The following is a 26,314-nucleotide window of genomic DNA, read 5'->3' as shown; positions in this document are numbered from 1 at the left end:
ATAAGCGTCTATGTGTGTATAATTAGGGCTTCTGATTTTTAGTTTTAACTGATAAAAACCAATAAATACACCCTCCGATACAAACAAAATATCTAATAAACACCAAAAAACACTGCAAATGGTTACTCAATTGACGCTGGCTTGATCCCTTTCCTCATGAAAAAATAGAGCAATGTCCCGCCTTCCTGACTTGTATTTCGCATTGATTCGTTTTGAATATTTTAAACCCACCTGAGTGGCAGCAAATTCCTATATTTCTATTGGAGGATTGTAACACGCTTGCAAAATTTAAAACAAGATGTTCTTGCTCGAGAGACTTAAAGCTGTATTACAGTATGCTAGGGAGTATTTACACTCTCTTGGAATTTAAAACAGAATTACAAATTGTGGTGAAATGTAAAAAAAAGAAAAAACACACAAAAACCCTGAAGAATATGCCACTGATCATAAGGATTTCACTGTAGAAGACAGCAGAGGAAAGAAGGTATAACTGAAGTGTGCATGTACTGTGGAATTGCTATACATAGGAACTTTGATAATGGTTCTATGGACTGGCATTCTTTTTTTATGCATGCAAGTTCTTTGTGCATGTTTTTTTTTTTTTAATAAAAAAAGACTTAAGTTGCTTTATGCACAAATGTGACTTTATTTAAGCACAGGTATGTGTTGACAAATTGTTTATTTACTAGATTTTGTACATGTTAACTATGCAACATAACATTTATTTTTGTATTTATTAATGTTTGTCAATTTAAAAAACATGTACTGTTAACAGCACTGTTTTATTTTTGAAATAGTAAATTAAATATTTAAAAAATGCTTAGCACTTCAAAATAATGTTAATTCTACACAGAATTGTTAAAATAATAATATAAAACAGTTTTAGGTAATTATTTTGCTTTAAATAATAAGTTAACCGTGTATGTAAGTGGGGTGCATTTGCACCCCTTTACGCCTTCCGTGTAGAGCTCAATTATTGCTGCTTACAAAAGGGTTGAATATGGATTAAGAACCAAATATATCTGAAAGGGCACCCCCTTTTGAAGATCATGTCAAACAAGTATTGATTGATCATTACAGAAATTACAGTAAAATATTTCAGATTGTTGCTGCATACACGTAAGGTAGCACAATGTGAAAGAAATACAAAAATGTACCTGCTCCAACTGACTTGCAAAAGCTACTGTAACAGACAAGACAAAAAGCTCATTGCAGTATTCCGGTGGTCCAATTTGATGATATCCTTCCTCTTCATTCAGGACTGCAGTAATGTTTTTAGGATCCAGATTAGAGAACGCAGGAGTAACTTCAAAAAGATAAACACTTGGTTAACCAAACAGGACACCTGATACCGCCCTTTTCTTGCAGAACAATTGCAGGAAGAAACTATTAACTATGTTACTCTAACCTCAGTTACTCCTCAAACAAAATTACTTAATTTAAAAGGCAATACGTACATCTAGAGAGGGAAATGTTCACATTGTCTTGGTATTATTGTGTGTGTAGTACAGTAGTCTCTGTGTATAGGAGCACCTCCTAAGAGAACGCTTTGGCTAAGAGAATATCCTTGTGGCGAAACACTTTTCCCATTGTAAATGCTCCGGCTACAGGAACAGGAACTTTGCCTAGAAGAACACCTTTTTTTGCACCGTTAGCGATTCGTTCACAACTGATACGGTACTGTTTTGGAACCTGATAACTCATCAGCATCAAACAAATTCAAATGGTGACTTGTCATGGCGTGAGGCACACTAATTGGTTTATTAAATCTTTCCAGAACCGGCGTCATATCATTGCCTCGTTTTGTATTCTGATTTCCTCATCGCTACAAAATGACAGGTAAACAAATATCAAAATGTGCCGCTGTTTCTCTTGCTACATAAAGTTGGAACTTGTTGGATCTCCTGAAAGTCACAGAGCAAGTTGGTGTTTCCGTGCTGGTGAGTTGCTTCACCATTCTATTAAATAATTTTGTGCAGGTCTTGAATATTGCTCCTGTACAGGCATTCATAATTAATCTAGAACTGCATTTTTTATTGTGTGTAGGGGTGCTGTGTTAATTTAGTTTGACAGTTATGTTATTAATGTTAGTTTGTCTATTATTTTATTATTATTATAGTTTATTAACATACAATTGTCTATTGCTTTTTTCTTACTTATTCTATTCATATCATATGTTGATGCACATGCGTCAAGACAAGTAATAAATATTTATTTATTTATTGATGCATATTGGGTCTGATGTTCAATGTCTTAAAAGAACACCTTAGGTAAGAGAACCCTTCGTTTGCTTTCCAAGGGGTGTTCTCATAGCCGGAGACTACTGTAGTACGTAATTTAAGATCAATATGTGGTGTTAGCATAAACAGATCGGCAGACAACTGAAGAGCAAGCTGAGAAATACTCACCTAAATCTGAAAGCCATTTAGGTTGCTTTTTTTTGGTGTTGGTAAAATATTTACTTTTAGCTTTTTTGACAGAAAAATCAGAAGGAACATACAGAGAAAAGAGTAAGAGTGAAATTAAACAAAAGAAACCCCATCACCAGCTGAAATTGACCACTTCCAAAGTGTTACCCCAGCACAAAACAAATCAAACAAACAGAATGTTAAGCTTATTATGACAAATATTCAAAACGCATCTAGTATACAAGGAGATAACTGTCTTGAGATGAAGTTCAGGTTTTAATACTGGTGAGTGAGACAGTTGTCTCCAATTACACTTGTCGCATCTTCTAGTTATGTCATGTGCTGCTTCAGCCATGTCTGGCTGTCACGTGTGGCTTCAGCCAAACCAGTCACTCATCATGCGACAGGCTGCTGTCAATATGAGACCCTTTGAAACATTTGTTTATCCAAAAAGTACCGTGTTGTGTTAAATTGTCAGAAAACAGATTCTGGAATCCCATTGTAAGTGCATCGCAGAGAGATTCCACTCTAAACCTCAATTTCTACAAAACCCATCTAAAACAGAATTGCACAGGATCAAAGTGGGTATCCAGCTTTCATTTAACCTTACCTTCCCTCGGTGGTGCTTCTTTAGCTTTAAATCCATCAGTTAAAGGTTTGGCATCACTTTCAAGTGCCATACCAATCAGAATCTCAGGCTTCACTTTCGTGTACTTGCTGCTTAACAACGGATACCATTTAGGAGTCTATAAAAAGAAAGAAAGTTTGAATTTGCAATAAAATCTAAATTCAAAAGGTGTAGATTTTGAAAGTCATCTTGTCTTCCTAACAACATGGTGGCATGTATCCAGTATCTCTTTGCATCCCTTTGTGTCCTGTAGTAATCCAGAAATATTTAACTTTGTTTTTTAGACCTTGCTAAGTTTGTCATAACCCTCCCCCTAAAAAAAACTATAAAACAATAGTTTTAAGATTTTGGCAATACAGGTGCACTCCACTTATAATGGACTCCAAGGGACAATGGAAATCCGTACTTTATAAACTAAGTACTTAAAACACAATTCGAAATGCTGTATGTAACTGTGAACATAAATGCCTTCAATATAAACAATACAAGAAAGCTTAACTGCCAAAGAACGGGAGTTTATTATTTGTACAAAACACAATGCGAGCCGTACAATGTAATAAGTAGTACCATTTTACAAATTTATATTTTCGATAAATGTAATTAAAACTGTATACGTTTAAACTGTACAATGGCTGTGCCAACAAAAACATAGAACAATAAAAGTAAACAGCAATTTTTTCCTGCCCGACGTCACAAACGCTGCTGTGACTCACTGTGCCGGAGGTGCAAAATATCTACCTGTGGAACAGAAAAACTACATATTAATTGGAATTGTATGTATTAAACTGTACATATTACCAGTAAATTCAAAAGACCTGTTTGTGGAACAGGAAAACCGTACGTATTAAACAGTATATACGGTATAAATGAGTCATTTTTAACCAGAGTAATTCCCTATTAAAACCCATGTTGTTTGGCAGGGACATGCCTCCTCAATACATTGTAAATGGAACTCTGTTCTAACAGGATCCATTATAAGTGGAGTGCACCTGTATAACAACTTATATCATATATTTCATAAACATACTCCATTATTCTAGGTGGTCAGATTAATAGATGTAGGTAAAAAGAAGCTCATATAAGAATTATTGTTTTTTGTTTACTATTCTTTGAAAATACAAGGTTACAGTATCAAAATGCTAAAATAGATTAGGCAAGGTAAGACTCACCTGTTTCTTTTCTTGAACAGGTCTTAGGTCAAGAATAATATAGCCCACCGATTCCTTTGCAGATGATAACACATCTACTGCAAAACACTGTAGCTTAATGGGTGTCCTCTGTAATCTGAAAAAAAACAAAAACATTTGTTTGTTTTTTTCATTTCATAAGCCATATAATCTGCCAACAGGACCACGTGCCATTTTCAGGAAAATCCTGTCAAATTGTAAGTTTTGACCAAAAACAAGCAAATCAAGGATGCAATACAGGTATGAACAGTAAAATCAATGGCTTGATGCATTTAGGTGGTTATTTTTTTAACTGCAGATTTTGTCAAGCGCCACACTGCAACAAAGGGCAGTTTATACTTTTTGCATTAAGTTGCACAAGTAAGTATAGGGTTTTATTCTTTAAATATAAATCTCTTAAGCTTACAGCCCCTTTGAGTTGCAAGTTAAAGAATTTCAATTCTCTACAAGACTGGTTTGACGTGCACAGTAAATGCTGGTCTTTCTGCCTACCTGTGCTGATGGAGGGCCTTCCGGTCCAGCTCCCAGGCCAGCTCTGTAGAGAACTGTGGTTGGTCCTTGTGGTCTACGGGGTCTGTTGCTAACTGTTCTCCATCAAACTTGGTTTCCACCACAAGTAGGTGTCGAGGGCGTCTGGGGAAGCGCCGGCCTGAAAAGGGATAAACCGTACAAACATAATTAAGTAATTAAGTAAGTAAGTATACATTGGATGTACACAAAAGGTTTTTTTTTTTTTTAATGACAAAAGCACTTCTTCACTTTGTAGAAAGAAAATATATGCATTTTTTTGTTTTTTTATTATGATGCTAAAATTAGGTATACAGCTGACTTGCTCTGCGTTATTTATTATTGAATTCATCTGTTGCTAGAAACAGGTAGCACAGCAGTTTGAAATTGAGTAGACACCAGATGACAGTTTCAGGGCCGCGCTGACGACTACCAGGCACCTACTGAACAAATCAGCATAATGGATTTCTGTTGTAAAATGAGAAGGGAAAAAAAAAAACTTTTCACTAAGAAAATATTACAATGGATTCTGATTGAAGTGCAAACTCGTTAAAACAACACTCTACACATACGGTATCGTCATCCCTCAATATTTTGTTTATTAATAATACCTGATGTACAATATTTACCAAAAGAAAGAAGAGCAACAGTTAGATTCACTTTCTATCTAAAAAACAACAGCAAATTGAAGAGACTAATATGACACTCGAAACACAAGCCTGACTAGTAAGTCGTATGTACAGTAGTTGTACAGTGCCGATAGAACAAATTCACATGAATGCTGTGTCCGATTATAACGTTTGCACAAAACCAGAGCCATAAAATATATTACAGATTTACATTTGTACAGTACCTTCTAGAATGGAGACAACAATCAGCAACTGATCTGATTTGGATCCCATTTTCCTTCCACGGTGATTTTTTTTTTTTTAAATACTGTCCAATTTACGCTTCACTACCAGCTTCTCTTTTCTGTCACGCCCCTCTGAACCAGGCTGCCTGTTCCACTACCTCGGTAATTCAGTTAACAAACACATAATTAACCGTTTTCTACCCGCTCCACAATACACATTTACCGCCTCCCTTTTAAACAACATCAACTTCCGCCTGGTTACCTGAGAGAAAAAAGAAAACAATTGGGGATTTAAGGGTGAAAGGTCACACAACATCAACAACAATGGTAAAGAATGCTTATAGCGTCCTAAAAACGTAGAGCAGATATGTACAGCTCCATCTACCGACAAGGAGGAATAACTTAAAAAAACAGATTTCTATGAAAAATATCTTAATATGCATCCACGTGCATTTTTACTTTTAGGATTGTATCTATGTTTACTTATTTAAATAATAATAATAATAATAATAATAATAATAATAATAATAATAATAATAATAATGTATGGAAGCCTAGTCTACATAAAAACTGAAGACAAGTATAACCTGCATCTTTGATTTTCCATCTTCTAAGACTGCCATCTCCTTATGCAGGGAAAAACCTAATAATATAGACCTAATAATAGGTTAAATAATGGATTTCAAAATCGTAGTTAGCATTTCTTTAACTGGTTTCAACATTATACAGTACATGTAGTTGGTTAGTTGCTTATTTATGTAATATTGTACTGCTTTGTTAAATAACAATATATCAATAATTTATTTTGATAATTATTTATTTTTGTGTTATGAAGCCTCCACATGCAGTGAGCCACTGACTAGGAGAGAAAATGAGATGTTTTAAAAAAAATGACTGGACTTAACTAAGCCTGGCCTCATCTGAATAATACACCCACATACACCATTGTCAGTGCTGCTAGATGAGATACCTGTAATAACCCTTTATATTCTCATTACCCATGGATTTCAACTGTGAGCTTCATGGTGTTTGTACTTACTACCTGTACATTTTCACTTTAAATATTGATGTGGTTAATGTCAATGGTAATGTTTCATCATTCAGAGTGCCTATAGTGATTACTTGTTATTTCAAAATAAAGCTAACAATAGGCATCTGCTTTCACTTTTCAAAAGCATACAGTACCTTCTCTTTGTGAAATTTTATATTTGCGCACTTTAACAAGCTTTGAAAGCTTGTTCACGTGTAGTTTTCCATTTGTTTTCCATGTTGTTTGTGCTCATTACTGCATGTAAACAAACCCAATCATGATTTACCATACAACATGTAACTGTATTTTACCATGTGTTTTCAAATTGTGTTTAAAATGCTGATAGCCAGTTAAATTAATGTTACAATGTCACAAGCAAAGTATACACATTAATTACACCAGGATAAATCATTATTTACAAATACACTGTATTAGGTTATCGTAATCTATATATAAACGTTACTGTATACTTGATGGATTCTGGGGTGTAAAAGACACAATATTGCCAAAAGAAAATGGACAACTGGGGGAAAGGTTACATTGACAACGGTGATGGACGTGCTCTGGCAAAACAAGGTACCCATTGATTCAGGCATCCAGCTGAAATCAGTCCATAAAAACATTTTCTAATAATGGCAAGACATTGAAGAGATAAAAACTTTTTGGAAAAAAAAAACAAAAAACCCACCTGGGCTCGAAGTCTGGCTGACAAATTATGAACAAAAGCCTTAATGTACTTTTATTGCAAAACCATCCAAACAACCAATTTACCCCTTATCAAATATCTACTATAAGTGCTTTTTGGCTCTAATAGCTTTTCTTTGGGCAATCAGACTAGACCCTTTCCTAGACTGTACGAGCCAAGATGTGCAGACTCTCTTAACTATGTAAGTACTTCAGTATCTAACTATTGATGTGCAGAGATAACAGCACTTCAAATCACTGCAGTAGAAAAGAGGGTCATTCCGTGCCAAATCAATTAACTAAACTCTAACTCAGATATTTATTTTTTTTCCTGATGGTGCATTAAAGGGATGGTAGCAAATAAAATAATAAATTGTTCACGTTATGCAAATCCATTCACTATATATTCCTAAAATGTGTAGTTTTGAAAGAAGCCTTGCATTCAGATAGTCTTGCTCTTTCCTAGTCATTTCACCTGGAGTGACATTCTCCCCACCCATTCAGGGTCTTCTTCTCTGTCAGACTCCAACAAGCTGCTTCCCCTAATAAATGACTTGTTTTGCAGCCAGTAACATGCTCAGACCCAAAAGACACTGCTGAGGTCAAATGACCTAGGAAGGAAAGTCACATATTTCTGGAAGCAAGGCAAGCAAACAGAGAAATAATTGATCTGTGTAATACCAGATGTCATGTTTTTAAAAATGCATGTGATTCTTAAAAGAATTGCAGATTGCACACTTGAGACCTAAATAGTGAATAGAAATACTCGACAGGTGAGATTTAAGAAATAATTTTAATGAAAGTAATGTAAGAATACACATTTTAGAGGGATGGACTTCTTTTAGAGAGACGACATCAATTATTTTTGTCACTTGTGATTGATGTGAAACCCATGGGTTAAAGTATCAAAGTATTCAGTCTGAAGAAGGCACTAGCTGAAACACATGTTTCTTCTATGTTTTACTTTAGTCTTACTGACAACCATGATTATTTTACATAGTTTAGGAACTAGTCACAAATATTGAGAAAAGGTATCCAAGTGTTCTGAATCACATTGAGATTAAAACCTCTTTTGCAAGTGAGACCTAGCCAAGAAAGGTAGCAGCAGTACAATAAAACATATTGCAATATAAAAATTCAAATACAAAAATAAAATACAAGTCATACTCACTACAATAAACAATCAGTTAGTGACAATCAGTTTGTGACAGGTGTAATCAACTACTCAAAACAAGCACAACTCTCGATTGGATAATCATGCAGCTTACTCTTGAATTGTACTAAAGTTATTTGGGACTGCAACTTAAGTTTAGACTGTAATTCATTCCAAGACCATGGAGCAAAATAAGCAAATGATCTTTTATCAATCTCATTACACACTTTAGGAACCATAAAATACAAAAATGAGTGCGATCTAAGACTGTAGTTACTACAAACGACTGTAAAGTATTCATTTACAGACGTGCTCAAATTTGTTGGTACCCCTCCACAAAAAACGAAGAATGCACAATTTTCTCTGAAATAACTTGAAACTGACAAAAGTAATTGGCATCCACCATTGTTTATTCCATATTTAATAGAAATCAGGCTTTGCTTTTGATTTTTTATTCAACATAATATTGTAAATAATAAAACAAATGAAAATGGCATGGACAAAAATGATGGGACCGCTAACCTAATATTTTGTTGCACAACCTTTAGAGGCAATCACTGCAATTAAACATTTTCTGTAGCTCTCAATGAGACTTCTGCACCTGTTAACAGGTAGTTTGGCCCACTCTTCCTGAGCATACTGCTCCAGCTGTCTCAGGTTTGATGGGTGCCTTCTCCAGACTGCAAGTTTCATCTCTTTCCATAGATGTTCGATAGGATTCAGATCAGGACTCATAGAAGGCCACTTCAGAATAGTCCAATGTTTTGTTCTTATCCATTCTTGGGTGCTTTTAGCTGTGTGTTTTGGGTCATTATCCTGTTGGAGGACCCATAACCTGCGACTGAGACAGAGCTTTCTGACACTAGGCAGTACGTTTCGCTCCAGAATGCCTTGATAGTCTTGAGATTTCATTGTGCCCTGCACCGATTCAAGGCACCCTGTGCCAGGCGCAGCAAAGCAGCCCCAAAACATAACCGAGCCTCCTCCATGTTTCACTGTAGGTATAGTGTTCTTTTCTTTGGAAGCTTCATTTTTTCATCTGTGAACATAGAGCTGATGTGACTTGCCAAAAAGCTCCAGTTTTGACTCATCTGTCCAAAGGACATTCTCCCAGAAGGCTTGTGGCTTGTCAATATGCATTTTAGCAAATTCCAGTCTGGCTTTTTTATGTTTTTCTTTCAAAAGTGGAGTCCTCCTGGGTCTTCTTCCATGGAGCCCACTTTCGCTCAAAAAGCGACGGATGATGCGATCAGAAACTGACGTACCTTCACCTTGGAGTTCAGCTTGTATCTCTTTGGCAGTTATCCTTGGTTCTTTTTCTACCATTCGCACTATCCTTCTGTTCAATCTGGGGTCGATTTTCCTCTTGCGGCCGCGCCCAGGGAGGTTGGCTACAGTTCCATGGACCTTAAACTTCTTAATAATATTTGCAACTGTTGTCACAGGAACATCAAGCTGCTTGGAGGTGGTCTTGTAGCCTTTACCTTTACCATGCGTGTCTATTATGTTCTTTCTGATCTCCTCAGACAACTCTCTCCTTTGCTTTCTCTGGTCCATGTTCAGTGTGGTGCACACAATGATACCAAACAGCACAGTGACTACTTTTCTCCATTTAAATAGGCTGAATGACTGATTACAAGATTGGAGACATGTGTGATACTAATTAAAGAAACTCATTAGTTTGAAATATCACTATAATCCAATTATTTATTATCTATTCTAAGGGGTACCAACAAATGTGTCCAGGCCATTTTAGAATATCTTTGTAGAATAAGCAATAATTCATCTCTTTTCACAGCTTCTTTGCTTTATTCTATGACATACCAAAGGCATGCAAGTATACATGATAAAATAGCTTTTAATTTCATCACTTTTCAGGAGGAATGAAGCATTATTTCAATGAGCTGTAAGGGTACCAACAAATTTGAGCACGTCTGTATGTATGGAGGAAACTTGAGTCCAAAATGGAATCAGGATAATAGAAGTTACTAAAGCAATGTTATTATTTTTATGCCTTGCAGTGGGTAGAATTCCCAGTGGCTAGGATACAGTGGAGGTGGTCATACCTACATCTCTACTCTTTACATTGTTCCCTATATCTGGAAAACCACTTATCCAGTTATGATGAAACCCTGGTACATGATTATTAGATTCTGGGGTCTATTGGTGGGCCTGTTTGTCCATACGTTTGACCAATCAAATACTGTATACGTATATATATGAAACCTCTGAAGTATACTTTACAAAAACACTGAAACTCAGCAGCTATACCAAACAGTGTCTGAAATGAGTCCTGTTTGCTTCCATAGGCAACAGGCCGAGATCAAACCAGTTTAAATTCAGACTCTGTTTGGCCGAAATGATAGATGAAATAGGCCACAGGCCTACAAGTCTGCAAGGGTTCATGTCACTAAGGCAGTCATGTGCTCCCAGGCAAGCCAGTAAGTGTTCTCACACACAATCCCTATAACTGTTGAGGTAATTCTGCTTGTATAGCCTTACTTATCTATTTCATCTGCTTCAGTCCCCTTTTGTTTGGTCTTTGATTGTACTGTAGGTTAAATGACAAATACCAATTTGGTACCAATCTACATCCAATCAGAAGTTCAATTAGTTTTATTTCTGTAATACAAAATGTGACAGCTGTATAAGGTGTGATGTTATCCTGGCACATTAATACAGACAATAACCAAACCTGGAATTCACCACAGTTAATATAATAATAATTATATCTTTATTTTTATATAGTGTCTTTCATAGTGGACCAGCATCACAAAGAACTGTGCATTATATGCAGAGTCACTTACAATAGGACACTGATTTAACATCTCATCCACAGGACGGAGCACAAGGAGGTTAAGTGACTTGCTCAGGGTCACACAATTACAAGCCCTTGACTTTAACCACTGGACCACACTGCCTCCTCATGTTGGTAGTTTCTATGTATAATTGGCATGCTGAATCCTTCAGTGTTAACTGTGAATGTGTATCCTTGTATTGATTGAGTTTTACCAATCCCTTCTGAATATACTGATAGATTGTTTCATTTTTTTTTCATAATATAATTGGAAATCTCTGGTTTACAAAGGTTGAAAGCATTATGAAGTTAGCTGCTTCAAGACTTAAGAGGTTTTTTTAAATGTAAGCTATTTGTAAAATGTAATCCCTATCTTCAATTACAGAATGGCCAAAAATGGTACTGAATATATTGTTGAATCATGTCTGATTGAAAATAACTACTTTTCTTTTTAACAGTCACAGTATTATATATTAGGGGTTTATAAAAATGTACAATTATGAAGATTTATTCAGTAAAAACAAGTGGAAACAAAAGAATACCAATCTCTTAACTTATTTGTTGCCAATGAGTGTCATATGGGCAAAGTATAACTAATAGGGTATTCTTCCACGGCCCGGAAGGTGCCAGAGTTATAGATTGCAGGGATCAGAGTAGTGGGCATAGAAAGAAGCACTCAAGATCAAACACATTGGTCTGGGGAAGGCTACTCACTTTGAGTCAATTATAATGAACAAGCAACATAAGTCTTGTATCCCTGTGGGACAAAAGGGAGAAAGGATGGAACACATTGGATCAACAGTTGGATAGATGTATTTTAAAAACAACTGAAATATCACCATATTCCTCAAATGTGGAATCCATCTCTTATGGGAGTGATCGATCTCAAACTGAAATAGATTTAAGGGCAACCATTTCATGTATACCTCACTCTTTTATATAATCATTTAACCTTTCTGCAAATTGTAGTAACTGCTATTTGCTGCTGATATGTTTCATGTATTTACGTTGCGTTTCTATATTGCTTTATGTTGTAACATGCTGTCCCTCTTCCCTGGCTCTCCATCACTTGCATTCATTGGGTACATTGCCAAAAAATAAAACACGTAATTGTCTTAGCTTGGGCTTCTGGTTTGACAGTGGTATGACAACATTTAGGAATGCTAAGAAAATACAAAATATTGCAGTGTTCAAAATGTCACCTAATGAACCAACAGTAAGATGGTGTTACCTAGATTAAAACCATGTCATACACAATAATTAAAGCAAGTCCTATTATCATTTAATGAAAGCCTTTTTGTGTTTGTTTTAACCCCCTTACAGTACTACTGATAACATGATTGTATCATTTTGATTCCTGGATATGTATGTCAGTTTCAAGGTTTCAGTAAATGTTATTATATTTGCAGCCATTAGTCATTGTGCAGATTTGTCAGAACCAGACAAGTTAGAATAAAGGGATCAGCATCTATTTCAGTGTGATGAAAATGTTTTGGTACTTGGCTTATTCCAAAACTGGACACTTATATATGGAGACCTATATATAACGACTGAAAGTGCACAACAGGTAATGATAAGATACAGACCATCGGGAGCCAACAGCACAGACTGGAACCTACTACAGTGACTGAGGGCCTGTCGCCAATGAAGGCCTGTCGCCAATGAGGGGGAAGCGGGCCATAGAGATCCAGGTCGTGGGGATGATCATGAGCCATGAAGTCGGGTTGCAGCCATCCAGGATCCCTGCATATTGGGTCAAGAAAGGGGTCTTCCAGTTCCATGGGGGCCCGGGTCTGGCTCTGACTTTCCCAGGACAACCAGTCAACCCCCCTGGGGGGCTCAACCCAGCCTCCCAGCGTGCTACTGCCAGCTACCAACAGAACAACCAGCAACTCCCCGGGGCGACCCCACAGAGGCTTGTGAGCTCTACCGCCAGCCATCCTTGGCCCACGGTCAGGCCGACCTGTGCTAACAACTTGCCAGCTTACCAGCCACGACATCACTCCAGCGGCAGTAAATGCAGTTTGGTGCTGCAGCTGTGAGGGGCTTTGCAAGAACAGCAGAGCCATCTGCGGGAGCTGATGCTAGAGTTCCAGCATTGCATCACGACCCGGCCGGAGGGAGTGGGCCAGACCCACCTGGTGCAAAAGGTGCAACATCGAGACAGGGGACGAAGCGGAGAGGGTTCTGGGGGAAATGCGGGTGGCAAACCTGACTGAGCCATCTGACAGTCCATGGGCTGCGCCTGTTGTCATGGTCCTAAGGAACGACAGCTGAACAAAGTCACCTGCAAAGACTCCAACCCCTTGCCCTGCATTGACGAGTCCCTGGACATGGTAGCTGGCTTGTCATGGTTCAGCTCGCTGGATATGAAAAGCTGGTATTGGCAGGTGGAACTAGCACCTGCCAGTACCCATCAAATTATGGTATGTTCAATAAAGAGAATTGCCTAGGTATGACATTTGATTGTCAAAATGGCAGCCATACACTTTTGGCACATGCATACACAGAACTGACAAGTATGAACATTTGACAGTTGTTCTGCACCCATCACATTTCGGTACATTCAACAAATAATTGCCAAGGTATGACATTTTGACAATTCACAAGTAGCCATCAAATTTTGATGCCTTCATACATAGAACTGTTTGCACCTTTACTAAACGAAATATTTTTTTCTGTGAAGAAATATGGGTTTAGTATATAGTAAATTACATAAATACGTGTTCTGTTTTTTTTTCAAAAGAAAAATGTATTTGGTATTTAATGGGTTTAACATTCCTTGCTGAAGTTTCAGGGCAAAAAGAAGGAACAACAACGTTCCCACAGGGCGAATAGTGCAAGTCATACAGCTATGACCAAAAGTTTTGCATCACACTATTCTATAGAATTAACAAACGTTGCTTTATAAAGTCGAATGAAACCTGCTGAATAATGTTACGTTAACATATTGAATTACATACCGCGTTGTAGTTTTCCAAGAACGAAAAATAAATAAATAAATTGAAATCTAACATGAAATACTATTATGGCTTCTAGACTTATCATTCTTTGATTCCATGATGTTAAACAAAAGATTATGTTCAGATAGTTATTCCTAAAATTCTAGGTGATGCCAAACTTTTGGCCATAGCTGTAGATTTAACAAAATGTTGTAATGCCACACCCTACCATTGTGAACAACCGGAACACTAGTATTAAGTTTACAGCAGCAGTGAGCAGCAATTATCCTATTATATCTTACTGTCATTTATTAACGTTAGAGGCAACATTTTGCTCTCTATAAACATGTGAGTAAATGTAACCTTTTCATAATTATGAGATTTTTTTTTTTAAAAAACGACATCTTTAATTATGAAGATATATATTTGTGATTGTTATTGGCAATATTTTCCCTTTGGTCTTCTCTTTGACCTCTCCCAATAGACTAGCATTCTTCCCAAACCTACTAATGCTTTATGTCTGTTTTTTTATTGTCAAATGAGTCCCCCCTTGAAGCAAATCTATACACTGTATCCGTCCATGACTTCCTGGATGTGGAGGCAGGACGAGGTGGCGAGATGTTTTGTAGTTGCTGACATCATATCACTTCCTGGAGATCAGAGCCACAAGGGAGAGGAGGTCTCTGGAAGAAGCATTTTTAAATGTTTTATTCATTTAATCTCACAAAAACGGAGTAGAACAGTAACAAGGTCGCATGGTTCAACATCTTCAAACGCGAATTGCAAAGCATTTGAAGAAAAATCCCAGGACGTAAACGGTAAGACTAAAGACACCGCATATTTCTACTTGTGAAAGCGTGTTTGCTTTTTTTGTTCAGTCTAATCGAGTGTGGGAAAGTGGTTCCCTTGCGCAGATGTTATCCAATGCAAGGCGATTAACCGGATATGTACGTGCTGTAATGTACTAAATATGCAGCATTCTGTACTGTATGTGTATTGTATGTGCTAATGGTGAGTTTTCAGAGGTGTGATCACAGTATCACATTCACAGTAAGTTACAGTATGTAGAATATGTAGATGTTAATTACCTGATGTGATCATTACCTTATTCAAGTGTTTGACAGGTATCCCGGATTTGTGCTATATCATTAGAGACGATCAGTCTAATCTAAGACATTATGACATAACCTGGGGGCTGTGTTGTATCCGTGCAAAGAGACGTGGACAGATGGTAGACTGCTGTATTATATGTGACTTGCGAATCAAGGGTGTTATCCCAGCTGAATGTTTAATAATAAAGCTGCGAAACGAGTTATCGTTACATTGTCATTGGTGCAGCAGTGACGTCTTTGATAGGACGGTTGAGGGATGGGATGTTGCTCGTAAGAATATCCCACCCCAGAAAGAAGAATCTTTCTCTTACTTTCGGTTACACTGTAGCGACTGTGCCTACTGTAGCTAGGCTAGCACCGGAACCAGCTGTAACAAACAAGTTATGTATGTTCATGGTATTTACTTGCATCGTGTATCGTATTACCGTTATCATTATTTAATTATCTACCTAAGGAAATATAAAAGGATGATAGACTAGGGCAGAAAACCTTACTCAGAACAGGGCAGATAGAGCACAGTGGTGCTTTGGGCACCGTTTCAGCTTGCTGTATTCGGGCTGTGGTTTCCTTTAACGTCAGCTGAAGCAAGCTGGGTTTTTTTATACTTCACTTCCTAAAGAAGTCATTATAAACCCGTTAGACTGGAAATCACCTGTGCAACACTAACATTGTCATGTGCTTAGAACACAGTTTGCAATTTGTTTATTCCTTATTCTTTAACTGGGTTTGCTTTAGTTTAAGTACGTCTAGTCTATGTAATGTATATGTTTGCTGTTTTCTTTTAAGAGCCTCATTGGTGAAGTGATCTCAGTCGGCCATGCCCTGGATTAAAAAAAAAAAAGAATATTAAATAACAAATAAGATACGTTGTTGAAAATTGCATTTCGTTTTCAAAGACCATGGCTTTAGTGCTTTAAAAGTCAGTAAAGCACAAAATCCTTAACCTAAGAAAGACCTTCCAACTAGTAGCACAACAGAACTATGATGACACAAAATGCCTTACATTATCACCCTCGTTAATAACACAATTCAGTGGCTAATTGGTTGCTCAAAACATTTTTTAAATGATAAAATCTTTTGTAAAGTGGTATTTAATTGGCAAACTTGTACTTTGAATATTCTACCATCTTGTTTTCCTTTTAGGGTTTTTAGTGTTTTGCTGCCCATACAGTAATTCTACTGTAGTAATAAGTGAGCTTTGAGAAGGATTAGTTTAACAGAAATTGCACCCTTTTGTCAATAAATTGTCAGGGAAAAACAAAATCCAGGCTTTCTATAGAAAACTGCTGAAGGAACTGTGCTTTTCATAGGTAATGTGGGTAAACGTTCGTAGGCTATTTGTCAATACATCAAAAGGTTACATAAACAAAGCTCCTATGGAGTTCAGACAGGCCTTTCCAGTGGATTAGTGTGTATGTGTTGCTCCTCAGGGGTGGTCCTTGATTTCTCCTACAGATTTGGTAGAGGTTTCCCACTGCCGGCCAGAGACAGCCTATATTGTTCTCCGAGTTTAAAAACAATTGGGTGGAGGAGACACCCAATACAGTAAGTGGCATGGAAATAGCGCAGCATACAGTACACAAGGGAGCAAAACAAAGGAGTAACTTCATCATAAGCATTGTTATGTTTCGGCTCTAACTCACTCAGAGCAGCAGTATTACAAAGGCGGTCCTGTCTAAAGCATTTTCTTTTTCCTTCAAATTCTGACATTATTTTTTCATATAGTACAGTGGTGTACAATGGCCCATCATAATAAATTAATAGAATCCTATTTAAAGGGCATTATAGAAGCTGAGCGGATTGTGAAGTTGAGTCCAAGCTGCAGGTGATGTCAGTTGCCATGGTAATGCCTGATAATCAGGGTTGTATTGCCGTTAGACCCAGTAAATAGTTACTTTATTGTTATTGTAAACATCCTAAATATTGAATGTATAGATATTTTGTTTGTTTTTTCTCACCTTGTTTTTTTTTTTTGTTTGTTTTAAAGATAATATTCTGTGGTAATCTGTGGTGTAGTTGTGCTTTGCAATTGAAATTCCTTATCAGTGGATGACAGTTCTGTGAATTTCTAATGTATCGTTATACAGTCTGCATCACAGTGCTACAGTACCTCCTATCATTTTATGAGTAGTCTTGTTCCTCCTTTGTATGTTTGGCCTGCAACGCTGAAGGTCCTACGGCGAACTGGTCATCCTCCTAAATTCAAGATACTAACTCTAAATGGTGATGAGTTGTTGTTTGTTTTTGAATGACTGCATTTGATCTCTGTTGCTTAGTGTTGATTGCCTTTGTTAGCAAGAAACCACACACTCTTGACACAGCTATACTCCTGCCCACACACCAGCTTGCTTAACTTTCCTTTCCAGTGGTCAGTTTTTATTAGCTTGCTGTGCAGTATGTCCGCTGAAGATGTTCATCTTTGCTTTCTTCATTTAACCTTCCATAGACTATGGTGTAAACAAACACAACATGGTTTGACCTGTACAGTACACTGGTCTCTTTGCTTTCTTCTGGGGCACTGGAATACTAATTAGTGTGCTGGTATTATGTTTTGTGTATACAGTAGAACCCCCCCCCCCCACCCCAATTTGAAACAATATAGATCTAACACTTATAGTTATTGACTTTATACTCAGCACACCACTGTATTCTGTAATTATCACGGTCAAGTTTGATTATAAGACAAAATTAACTCACTTGTACTATTTTTGCCAGAGCAGACAGCAAAACAGTATGCTGCTTTTTATATGAAAAATGAGAAAAAGCGTGTTGCGTAGAGGATTTACAGTGGTTTCCAGAAGTATTCACCCCCGTGCAAAGTTTTCACATTTTGTTGAATTACAAATAATGTATGCACAGTTTTTCAAACACATTTTTTTTTATTCAAAGCTATAGTGGTTAAACCGAACACTGTTATATGAGGAGGAGGTTAAATGTCAGCAAAACTTGCAAAGAAAATGTACAAAATGAAATTTACTGGTTGCATAAGTATTCGGCCCCTTAAGTCAGTACTTGGTAGAAGCACCTTTTGCAGCAATTACTGCTATGAGTCTTTTTGGATAGGTCTCTACTAGCTTTGCACAGTAGGATGGTGAATTTTTTGCCAATTTTTCACGGGGAAATTGCTCCAGTTCTGATAAGTTTGTTGGGGATCGTCAATGGACTGCCATCTTCAACTCTCGCCACAAATTTTGTATTAGATTCAAGTCAGGACTGACTGGGCCACTCAAGAACACTAATTCTCTTCTTGTTTAACCACTCCAGTGTGGCCTTGGCTTTGTGCTTCGGGTCATTGTCCTGCTGAAATGTGAATTTCCTCTCCAGTTTCAGAGTCTTGGCTGACTCAAACAGGTTTTCCTCAAGCATTCGCCTGTACTTTGCACCATCCATTCTCCCCTCTATCCTGACAAGCTTCCCAGTCCCTGCTAAAGAGAAGCATCCCCATAACATGATGCTGTCACCACCATGCTTGACAGTTGGGATGGTGTTGACTGGGTGATGTGCAGTGTTGGGCTTGCGCCAGACGTAACGCTTGGAATTTAGACCGAAAAACAATTTTCCACATGTCTGTAGTATCATCTACATGCTTTTTCGCATACGTGCTTTAAGATGAGTCTTTTTGAGTAATAGCTTCTTTCTTGCCACCCGTCCATACAGGCTAGCTTTGTGTAGGGACCGGCTTATTGTTGATGTGTGAACACTGACTCCCATCTCAGACACAGAACTTTGCAGACCTCTCAAGGTCATTGTTGGCTTCAGAGTGAAATCCTGTACCAGTTTCCTGCGTGTCTGAGTTTGGGAGGGCAACGTGATCTGGGTAGTGTCTGGGTGGTATGATGCATCTTCCACTTCTTAATGATTGACTTCACTGTGCTGAGAGGGATAATCAGCGTCTTTGAAATTTTCTTGTACCCTTCTCCTGCTCTCTGCCTCTCTACCACTTTATCCCTGACTTGTTTCGAAAGCCCCTTGGTCTTTGTTGGATCACTATGTGAGTTGCAGCTTGAAAGTCTTTATATACCTGAGGGAAATTATCTACAAGTTAAACCACTTTGAGTACATACAGGCTGAAACCATTTTCAAACAAATCATTTGAACCTGAGCTGATTTAGGGCTGTAGTAGCAAGGGGTTGAATACTTATGCAATGTTTTTCTCTGTAAATCTTACTTATTTATATTCTATATGCATTTTTTAACTGTATCAATGTGGAGTAGTTTGTGCAGATTCTACATGTAAAGTCTAATTTGAAAAAGCGTCATGGAGTACGCTTAGGTGCCAGCAAAATGTGAAAACTTTGCAGGGGGGTGAATACTTCTGCAAACCACTGTATATTGGACCCTGATGCACCCGATAAAACGAAGGAGTGGTTGTACAGTATTTGTTATTAGCCTATTTGTTTTTCTATGGGTCTCTCGCTATATCGCAGCCCTCGATATATAGCAGGTTTGTATTGGACCCCAACACCCGCGATATATCGAGTGGGTGGTGTGTATATATATATATATATATATATATATATATATATTTTTTTTTTTTTACCTCATTTGTTTTACAAACAATTAAATCTATATCGATATTAAGCCCCCAGGGATGCTATGCTGTTTACCACTACCCTTTCTATAGTGGTTTTTATGTATTTTGAATTGGTGCATACTGTATCAGGATAGCCTTAGTGAGGTTTGCTTTCCTTTGTAAATGTTGGAAGTATTTTCTGTTTTATTTGTGGAGCAAACTTGACACAGTCCAGAACAAAAGCTTAGTAAATCTGACCCAATGTCACAAAACAAGCCTAAGCAAGTAATGAGCAAATACTATATTTACTTACTCCCTTATTCTATTAAATGTCAGCTTCCAGGGTTTGTATCATTGTAGCATTGGCCCTTGGGGCAGAAATGGTTGCAAGCGCTGCAGTAAGTACTGTATAAATGTTGTTCAGGGCTTGAGTAATTAATGGGTGTGGATCAGGTTTCTGCAGTGTTGAGTGTGTGTGTGTTTATAATTTATATTTGTGTCACGTTTTTCCTGTATAAGGAAGAAGCTGGTCTGGAGTGCTTCTTAAGTAAGTCCATTGTTTGGGGAATGTCTTTCCCATTTAAAACTGCTTCTTGTAGGCCTTCATTATCGTCCTTATGCAGGGGTATATAGGCCTACAACATGTATGCTGTAACTAACATCATTATCTAAGTTTCATTATGTTTTTTGTATATTTTTATACTGCCTTCGTTTTAAATTGTGCAATGGCGTGTTTTAAACAGTCATTCCTGTTTTAATATGAAAACGAATAGGCAGGTGCACTGACCCCTTGCTGCTGGAGGCCTGATTTTGGTTTTGATTTGATCCCCTTCTCCAGAGCAAGTCATTTACTGTACATGATGTAAGCACACCACTATCACACTAATAGTTGAATTCATGCAATATTCTGCCAAGGCTACAGGTCTCCCTAGGCACTTGGTAGGCTTAGACACCATGAAGGCAGTGCTGACACCCCTCAAGCAATCTCCCTTAGGTTTGATGTTTATTCAGGAAAAAATTACTTTCATAAATATTAAGAAAGCAAACAAACCAAGAGCTGATTACTTCCCAAAAGTTTGATTTGAGGTTCAGAAAAAATCCAGTATGTGTCTTCAATCATCTCTGTTTCTGTGAAAAAAATGTGCATTACAGTACTGGAGCCTGCTTCTGTAGTGACAGCACAAATGTGGGTTGTTTAGCCCACCGTAAATGATGCCTGGCATGACACCTTAATCCTATTGGAATGTGTCACTGCTCACACTTGTGGTATTGTTGAGGAGTGCATAAGCATGTCAAGGAGAAATGTCACGGGTGACGTGCATGAGGTGTCATTCTGTGGTTTTGGCGGTGGTAAAGAGACTGCCCATTGATTTTTTCAGTGATAAGCCTGAGCGTGCAATTTCCGTAATATAGAGGAAAATTCTTAAAGATTTCTATAGCTTCCTGAATTCTAATAATAATGGATGAGATAGAAAACAATGTTACGTCATTATGTTGCAACCCTTTTTTTATAGTGCAGGGTTATGTTCTCCATCTTCCCCATACTTCCTGGCAAATTCCATTCTCATTCTTTTATAAGGCCCACTGTACTGTATGTGTGTCCACTTTTATTTCAATTACAACTATTTTAACTGTATTAAATGTAGTAGTAATGCGTTTGTGGTATGAAATGAAGCTTTGCATTTGCAAACCTTATTAGGAAGCTTGAAAGAGAAGAATGTGTGATGCAAATGCTTTAAACAGATATATTTAATATCCTTGTTTATTGTTTAACCTGGTAAAGCAGAAATATAAAACGACATCAACACTAACAGGACTGTTTCTAGAGCTGAACAGGAATGTTTCTAGAGCTGAAGTGAATAGTTACATCAGATCGGTAGCTTGATTTGTGAGGGTTGCCATTGTTGCACAAAGTAAAAAAAAAAAAGGAACACTCCCTTCCAGTAATGTTGGCAGAAGATACAAGCAGTAACCACTGCTTAGTGCCCGATTCAAGACTTTGACCATTTAAAGCGGAGGATTCACAGCTCACTGGAATGCTTTTTTTTTTTTTTTTTTTTTACTGAAACCACATATTTATAATGTCTTTCATCTCTAACACAGGTCAGATAATTGCACAACTTCCTGCTCTGTACAGTATGTTTACTAAACGGATAGTCTGGCCCTTTTTACATATTTTTTTATGCAACTGAGCTACAGTATGGTATTCAGATTAATTAGATCAGGAGTGTGGTTTTAATGTCCCCTGCCTGGGGTGAAATCCACTGCAAAGGGGATATGCAGTAGTGAAGGTGGTCATCCCAATCTGTACTTCACACTTTTCCACTTATCTTGAGAACAGCTTATCCAATTGTCATGAAACTTGGCAGTAACATTATACTATAGTATACTGTATACTATTCTGTACATACTGTTGATGACCATGATATATGTCATGGTCATTTAACTTTTCCATCATACCGTCACAAACGCAAGTAAAACATGTGCATACATTTTAATTTATCTAGGCCTTACCATTCAGTAATATAGACAGACTTCACACATACGTTTACACATATCCATTTGTGATTCCATTATCAGTAGATGCAGACCATGGTGATTTGCTTTTTCAGGATACTGATAGCTCTTATTTTATGTTGTGAAGCTTGTTCAGTATTTCAGTTACTTACTGTATAACGTTGGGACTTTTATGTTATTTTATGATTTAATGAGATTCTGTGAAACACATCAGAGGGTTTTATCTCAAACATGAAAACCTTGCTTATTGAATTTAAGCATCAAATACGTTTCTGCCTTGCTCTATACTGTAACTGCTTTCAAGCAGCCCATACCTCTATTTGGACAAGCTCTCTTTAAGACCCCTTTCCTTAATGGTGGTATTTCACTGTACATTACATATCTGGAGTTGATTCTTCATTGTAATCTTTGTTCAAAAGCTTCTTTGTAAGCGTGTGCAACTGTGGAAGAATGTGGAAAACACTGCGAGAAAGTCAGTTTAAAAGTGAATGTAGTTGTGGGTGGGGCAGTCCAGCTCTGAAAATAGAGTGAATGTTTTGTGCAGTCATTAATAAAACAGGGCATGAAATTAAGGTCATGAAGGGCAAGGCAATGTTGCCTTCATTGGGCGTGAAGATTCAGGGGCACCAAGGCAGTTCTGTGGGGCAAAAAGGTAAAACATAAATCCAACCCAACAAACAAAATAAATCCAACAAACCAAACAGCAGCAAATGTGAAAGCATGTAAATCTGGCTGCTTCCATGGGTTTTACACAGCAGGCTATGGTACTTTGTTGATTTAACTTGTTTGTTGGCAGCTATGACCTGAAGAGGTTGGTCTGCTTTTTAGTTTTTTGGGGGAGGGAGGTTGTCTTGTTTCAACCTGATATCCTATCAAACTGGAAAGCCAATGCATTCATTGGCATCAAAACAGCAAGTCAAATCTCTGTGTCTGATTTAAAAAAAAAAAAGATTTATCGGTACATCACCGTCGAAGGTAATCGAAGATAATCCGAATGAGATCATCATGCTGATTTTACAATAGTATGACAGTTCTGGTTAGTAAACATTCAAAATATAATATATATATATATATATATATATATATATATATATATATCATCTTATTTTTTATATAGCGCCTTTCATAGTGGACTACCACAAAGCGCTTTACAGAGGTTGGCTGTGAACTGTGCATTATATGCAGAGTCACTTACAATAGGACATTGATTTAACATCTCTTCCACATGGTGGAGCACAAGGGGGTGAAGTGACTTGCTCAGGGTCAGTGGCAGAGGTGGGATTTGAACCAGTGACCTTCTGGTTACAAGCCCTGGACTTTAACCACTGGACCACACTGCCTCCTTAGTGTGGTCCAGTGGTTAAAATGGATGAGTCGTCTTCTGCTTGCATTTGGAGTAGTGGTTGGTGGTTGGCAGCAGTGTGGAGTAGTGGTTAGTGCTCTGGACTCTTGACCAGAGGGTCATGGGTTCAATCCCCAGTGAGGGACACTGCTGCTGTACCCTTGAGCAAGGTACTTTACCTAGATTGCTCCAGTAAAAACCCAACTGTATAAATGGGTAATTGTATGTAAAAATAATGTGATATCTGTATAATGTATAATGTGATCTCATGTAACAATTGTAAGTCGCCCTGGATAAGGGCGTCTGCTAAGAAATAAATAATAATAATAATAATAATTTGAGCAAGCCTCCAATTTCCTGTACTCCATTTGGCAGTACATTCCAGAGCTAAGGAGCTGAGAGGCAGAATGTATGGATTCATTTTCATAGTGTTTCCAGACACTTCAAGGCACAGATCAATTTGTTCCCCTCACTCAAGGGAAATGATGTATCACACACACAAATCACTTTACAAATAATGAGACCTATAGGTCACTTCATTAAAAGGGGTTACCAGTGTATGGTTGGTAAACTTGTATAGTAAAAACAAAATGCAACAGGACTGCACTTATAATTGTAAATCAATAAGGGGTGTTTGTATAGATACATAAGATAATGTGAGAGTCAGAGGATGTCAGATGAATAAACATCTTGTCTCTGTCAAAAAAAGCACTGTTAAGAGGGGAAATGTGACAAAAAATACTAAAATTCCTAACATATATAGTCCATACAAAAATAAAATTAAAAAAAACCCTATCTACTTACATTGTTATAGTGTTATTTTTTTCTTCTTTCAACAATCAACCATCAACTTTTTTTTTCTTCATATATAGACCTTTTATAAAGAAATCACAATTGCTGCGTCACGTCAAACTTCCTGGTGTTAGGACTGCTACTAAGGGCAGTGAAGCAAATAAGTTTAAATTAGAGGTCGTCACAGGTAGAAAATGTGGAACCGGGTACCCGCTGTGAAAAATACCCAGATACCTGGATCTTTTTCAGGTAATGATTAATAAAAAAAAAAAAACAACACACACATATATTAATGTTTTAAGTGCATGATACATATTTAAATACTATATAGTAAACATTTAGTCCCTTAAGATCTGTAGACTTGTGTAACCTTTTTTCCATAATAATAATAATAATAATAATAATAATTATTGAAGTCATTAATGTTAAATGCGCATCACGCTGCTGGATTCTTTGCGACATGTATTGGCCATGTTCCGCTGTTGTTGTTGTTGTTGTTGTTGTTAACATGGCTGTTCTGTTCAGTTTTTAAACTAATGCAGTCGTACAGCACCGCTATTACGTTATGGACTGTCGCAATAGCTACCGTAAATTGAGGCAGCTGGGTTTTGACGGCAGTCGCGTGAGACATGTGCATCTGTTTGGTTAACAATGAAGTGCCCCTCCTGATCATCACTAAATTCTGTCTTGTGAATACATAACAATGGCACCCAAGCAAAGGACTGGGTGGAATTTATTTACCAAGCAGGAGAAAACGGAATGTGCAAACTCTGCCTAGGAAATATTTCATTCAAAGGAGGAAGCACACACTTAATGTGCTCCACATTATTTTATTTATTTGCTTATTTATTTATAAATAAAGGCTAATTTTTTTGGTAAGAAACTATATCTGCGCAATATCTTCAGATAAAGCATTCTGTAGTGGAAGCCACATGGTTATTATTAATGGATCACAGAGTTATCACTGACATAAACCCACAGGGTGTTGTTATGTTTTGTTTCTGATTTAGTTCCTGAGAATAGTCGCCACAGTTATTATTATTAAGGTGCACTTGCCGCTCGCTGTGTGTTATTGTTTTCTGTAAAACATTGATATCCTGTCAGTTAAGAAAAGGCTTAATTCAAAAGCTTGTTTTAACGTTGTCTTTATTACGCCGGCCAGAGACTCGCGCTTACAACTGTATTGTCATATTTTCTACATTTTCATTAAATTCTCTAATTAATAAATCGAAACCCGGGTAGTAAAAAGAGACCTGGGTACAGTCAGGTAATTTAAAACCTGACGGGTACCAGGGTTTTCAGGTATCCGTGTTGACCTCAAGTTTAAATCAGTACTCTTGTGTATTAGTTAAAAAACTGCAAATTCCAAATTCCAAATTGAAGTAAAAATAAAACAAGAAAAAACCTAAACTATCAGCAGATTAGCACAGTGATAAGAGGCAGTGATAATGCTGATAATACTCATTTTAAAGCATTGTTTTATCTTTATTACAAATGGTAGAATAATAAATATTACCCTTTTATCTCAATGGATTTATCAGATCATTATAGAAACTGTCGCCTGATTACAACAAAGCCAATTACTATGGGATAAAGCTGTGGTATAATTTTTGTCCCAGGCTGTTTTTTATTTTTATTTAATGAATCAGCATTTTGTAACTGAAAATCTTACGGTTATTACCTGACTGCAGTGGATCTGAAGCTTCGATGAGCTGTCTCTAAGTATGGTACATCACCTTTTAGAAATCATACGGGCAGTCGCTATGTCAGTCCCTGGGTGTCCTGTGCTAGTGGGAGAGAGGATGTGCTCCAATACATTAGGAAATCTGTCAACCTATGGTGGCCAGCT

The 26,314-nt window shown here is 37.3% G+C and overlaps 2 protein-coding genes across 4 annotated transcripts in view; one reads left to right on the top strand and one right to left on the bottom strand.

Annotated features, from left to right (window-relative positions):
* The window catches only part of LOC117409536 (centrosomal protein of 120 kDa), a 30,275-nt gene extending 24,372 nt beyond the window's left edge, over positions 1-5,903 (bottom strand). For both annotated transcript variants that reach the window (XM_059022457.1, XM_059022459.1), the window contains exons 1-5: positions 5,584-5,903; positions 4,716-4,872; positions 4,206-4,320; positions 3,019-3,154; positions 1,158-1,306 (exon numbers count right to left, since the gene is read on the bottom strand). In XM_059022457.1, the coding sequence (XP_058878440.1) occupies positions 1,158-1,306; positions 3,019-3,154; positions 4,206-4,320; positions 4,716-4,872; positions 5,584-5,632 (606 nt within the window). In that variant the 5' untranslated portion in view covers positions 5,633-5,903. The remainder of the gene's footprint in view (positions 1-1,157; positions 1,307-3,018; positions 3,155-4,205; positions 4,321-4,715; positions 4,873-5,583) is intronic.
* Positions 5,904-14,849: 8,946 nt separating this feature from the next.
* Positions 14,850-26,314, top strand: part of LOC117409205 (casein kinase I) — a 56,854-nt gene continuing 45,389 nt past the window's right edge. Inside the window, exon 1 of one of the 2 annotated variants that reach the window (XM_059022442.1) lies at positions 14,850-15,007. The gene's annotated coding sequence lies outside the window, so the exon portion shown is untranslated. The remainder of the gene's footprint in view (positions 15,008-26,314) is intronic. The other variant, XM_059022454.1, reaches the window with a different exon arrangement.

This window comes from Acipenser ruthenus, chromosome 1, assembly GCF_902713425.1.
Source record: "Acipenser ruthenus chromosome 1, fAciRut3.2 maternal haplotype, whole genome shotgun sequence".
In the NCBI taxonomy this organism is placed as follows: Eukaryota; Metazoa; Chordata; class Actinopteri; order Acipenseriformes; family Acipenseridae; genus Acipenser; species Acipenser ruthenus.
Note: the sequence above shows the minus strand (reverse complement) of the source record. Positions and strands in the feature narration are given on the sequence as shown.